Below are 4,274 nucleotides of genomic sequence, written 5' to 3'. Positions count from 1 at the left end.
GTTCGTGTTCATCTTCTTCTACGTTTGGGTTCATTTTTATTACTTTGTGTATTGGAGTCCTAACAGAATCGTATTTCCATCCCTTCCTGGTAAACAGCTTCTCAATGCAGCCTGGCATCCTGTAGCCCTTGCTTAGAATGAAGTCTTTAAAAGCAATTGTTCCATAAAGATCTTCAAGAATATCCTGTTCAGGAAAATTCTTTCCATATCTCCCATCTTGTCCAAGTAAGACCTTGGGATCAATCAAAGGTTCATCATTTATTAGCTTTTTCCACAACTTGGGCTTCAAGTACCATGCTCCATACCTCATCTTCACCCAGTTGGGTTTATACGGATTCCGTGGTGTCTGTAGTTTCCTCTCCCAGTTCTCCCAGTACATGGAGAATTTTAGATCCTCCATTTTATCTATCCCTGTTCTGTACTTTAGGTCCAAAGCAACCTGGTTTATTTTCTTCGTGTGGCTCTTGTCATAGGTTGGTTTGCAGTCAATACCAATGTCAAGCTGTTTCATGATGAGCTCTTCATCAATGCCCAAGTCTCCAAAAGTAGCAACCCATTCGCAGAATTTACGGATTCCTCTCGGTATTTTTCTAGGAAGGGGAGGACTTTCGAGCAAATCCTTTGTGCTTGACTTCCTTTCTTCATGAGGCAACTTGTCTGGATGTGACCCGGGAGTCTTCTTGGGAAGTTCCAGGTTGACTTTGGCAGGACGTTTCTCCCTAAGCTTTGTGGGGGACTTCGTTCTTTTCTCGGTGTTCTGGCAATAAGCCCACGTGTCCTTCAGCTTCTTGTCAGGATCGAGAACTTCCAGCACCTTTAATAAGAGGTCTGGAGGTAGATCTTTCTCCAGACTTGGGTAGAGAGCCAAGGGATGCTTGGTCAGGTGGGCTTCGATGTCCTCTACGAACGCCCTCCGTGCTAGCTGGGCTGGCAACAGTGTGGAAAACAGGCCTGCTTCCTTGGTCAGCTTTTTCTGTTTCTTTGTGGGGGCAGGTTTGGGAACTCTGCGAGCAATCATGGGAAGAAAGCCTTCCTTAGGGCCGCGAGTGATCAGATCTTCACAAGGTGGACATCCCCTCCTGAAGTCGTCCAGGCCCTCTTTTACAAATATCCACCGCCGGCTGTCCAGGGAGGTGGGGAACTTCAGAAGTTTGTTCTGGTGCTTTGGGAAACACTTGGAAGTTAACCTGTCTTTGTACCAGGGCTTGCAGTTCATGCCCAAGGGCATTCGTTCCAGCGGACACTTCTTGTCCGCCATGGTACCTCTGGCGCCCAGGCGACCACCAGCTTCACTGGTTTGTTTTTCGGTTGCTAGGAGACCGCGTAGCCAGGCGCAGCCAGATTCTTCCGAGGGCTGGGTCAAGGCAGGTGCCCTGCGCAGCCGGCTTTCTCCTGGAATGGGCAGTGAAGGTTCATTCGCTTTTGTTGCTGGATACGATTCCATTATATGGGCGTACCCCACAACTTATTTACCCATTCGTCTTTTAGTAGACATTTGGGTTGATTCCAATTTGAGGCTATTACAGATAAAGCTCCCACAAATATTTGTGTTCATGTCTTTGTATGCATGCGTACTTTCATTTCTTTTGGTTAAATTTTAACGGAGAGGGGAATGGCAAAAGCATATGATAGGTGTTTGTTTAACATTTTAGGAAATCACCAAACTTTCTGACAGTGGTTGTACTGTGTAATATTTCTTCTAGTAGTGTATGAGAATTGCACTGCCTCCATATACTCCCCACTACTTGGTATGGTTAGTCATTTTAATTTTGGCTCTTCTGATAGGTGTGTAGTGGTATCTCGCTGTGCTTTTAATTTGAGTTTCCCTAATGACTATCTGCTCATGTGCTTATTTGCCATTTACCTCTTCTGTGGTGAGTATCTGTTCCAATTTTTTACACATTTTAAAATTGTATTGTCTTGGGGTGCCTGGGTGGCTCATTCGGTTGGGCATCTGCCTTTGGCTAGGGCTGTGATCTCGGGGTCCTTGGGTGGAGTGGGCTCCCTGCTCTGTGGGGAGTCTGGTTCTCCTTCCCCTTCTCCCTCTGTACACTTGCTCTCTCTCTGTCTCAAATAAATAAATAAATAAAATCTTTAAAATAAAATAAAATTGTATTGCCTTATATCATTGAGTTTTGAGTTCTTTGTGCATTCTGAATGTAAGTCCTTTATTAAATATATGATTTGTAAATTTTTCTGTCAATCTTTTCTCTCCGTCTGTGGCTTATGTTTTCATGTTTTAACAGTGTTTTTCAAAGAGCAGAGTTTTTACATTTGATGAAGTCCAATTTATCAGTTTATTTTTTTTATGGATTGTTCTTTTTGTGTTATATCTAAGAAACCTTTCCCTATGGAAAGGTCATAAAGGTGTTTTTCATTGTCCTAAGTTTTATAATCTTAGGTTTAACATTTAGATATGACCTTTATTTAAATTTAATTTTTTAGATGATGCAAGATATAGATCAAAGTTTTTATTTATTCTTTAAAAAGTTTTTATTTATCTAAGTAATCTCTACACCCGGCTTGGGGTTAGAACTCACGACCCCACAATCAAGAGCCTCACACTCTTCTGACTGAGCCAGCCAGGCACCCTGTAGTGTTGTTATTTTTATTTTTTACTTGTGGATATCCCATAGTTCCAGATTTTTTTTTTTTAAGAGAAGCTTTTCTCCACTGAGTTACCTTTGTAATTTGGTAAGTATAAGTTGTCCACATTTCTGTGGGTACATTTCTGGGTGCTTTTCTGTTTCATTGCTTTCAGTGTATTTACACCATTTCCACACTGTGCTGATTACTTTGTATTTTGTAAATCTTAAAATTAGGCTGTATTAGTCCTTCATGTTCTTTCTTCTTTTACGAAGCTGTTTTGAATCTTCTAGGTCCTTTGAATTTCCACAGGGATTTTAGAATCAGATTGTCAATGTCTATAAAGATGCCTGTTGGGATTTTGATTAGAATTTGGTAGAATAAATAAATCCGTTTTAACGTCTTAACAGTTTTGAATTTCCTGACCATGAAAAAGTTACATCTCTCCATTTACATATGTGTAACTTCATTTATCTCAGCAATATTTTGTAGTTGTCAATGCATGGTTCTTTCACATCTTTTTTTCTCTAGGTTTTCCTTCATACTTTATGTTTTGATGTTATTGTAAGTAGTACTGTAATTTTTAGTCAGCATGTTCATTGTTAATACATAGAAATACAACTTATTTTTTGTATATTGATTTTGTATCATGCAACCTTTATAAAAGAATTTATAAATTCTAGTAGCTTTTTTTTTTGTGCAAAGTCCATTGAATTTTCTACATTGATAGTCATGTTGTCTCTTAATAAGGACGGTTTCACTTCTTCCTTTCCAATCAGAAAAACTTTTATTCCTGGCCTTATTGCACTGACTGGAACCTACTTTTGTTGAATAAAAGTGATAAGAGCAGTAATTTTTGTGTTATTTCTGATATTAGGGGGGAAGCCATTAAGTGTGATGCTAGCTTTAGGGTTTTTGTACATACCATTTTTCATTTTAAGTTCCCTTTTATTCCTTATGTGCAGGGGCCTTGTGACAAATGCTTTGTTTCAGATATGTGGATTGGTCAAATGCTTTTTCTGCACCTATTGAGATATTCATACAGCTTTTACTTTCTAAAAGTTTGCTAAAATAATAAATAACATTGATTTCTGCATGGCAAAAATACTTTTGAATTCCTGAGATAAACCCCACTTGGTCATAATGTATTATCCTTTGTGTATATTGTTGGATTAGGTTTGCTCAACTATTCCAAACATATATTTGCATCTCCATTTATGGGTAGTATCTGGTGTTTCTTTCCCTTTAATGACTTTGTTTAGCTTTGTTATCAGGGTAATGCTGGCATCATAGAATAATTTGGGAAATATCCCATCTTCTTCATTTTCTGTAACTGTAGGATTGGCATTGTGTCTTCCTTAAATATTTTGTAGAAGTCACCAATGAAGCCATCTAACCTAGAATTTTTCTTTACGGGAAGGTTTTGTTTTGTTTTGTTTTAAACTGCAAATTCAAATTCTTTAATAGCTATGGGGATATTTAGATTATCTAATTTTTCTTAATGAGTTCAGTTGGTTCGGGTATTTCAAGTAATACATTTGTTTTATTTATATTGTCGAAATTATTGCCATAAAGTATCCATACTATTTCCGTATTGTCCTTTAGATATCTATGGAATCGTGGTAATGTCACCTCTTCCAATGTTGATTTTTGCAATTTGTATTTTCTTTCTTTTTCCTTTTTTTCCC

The 4,274-nt window shown here is 38.3% G+C and overlaps 1 protein-coding gene across 1 annotated transcript; it reads right to left on the bottom strand.

Moving 5' to 3' along the window:
* Nucleotides 1–43: 43 nt before the first annotated feature.
* On the bottom strand, nt 44–1,272 carry LOC117800610 (protein FAM47E-like; the record flags this gene model as incomplete). Its single annotated transcript, XM_034653163.1, has 1 exon — nt 44–1,272. A coding segment is annotated over exon 1 (1,215 nt), but the record flags the coding sequence as incomplete, so codon positions are not given.
* Nucleotides 1,273–4,274: the final 3,002 nt, after the last annotated feature.

The sequence above is a fragment of the Ailuropoda melanoleuca genome, unplaced genomic scaffold (assembly GCF_002007445.2).
Source record: "Ailuropoda melanoleuca isolate Jingjing unplaced genomic scaffold, ASM200744v2 unplaced-scaffold73252, whole genome shotgun sequence".
In the NCBI taxonomy this organism is placed as follows: domain Eukaryota; kingdom Metazoa; phylum Chordata; class Mammalia; order Carnivora; family Ursidae; genus Ailuropoda; species Ailuropoda melanoleuca.
The sequence above is the reverse complement of the archived record's forward strand: the minus strand, read 5'-3'. Positions and strand labels throughout refer to the sequence as shown.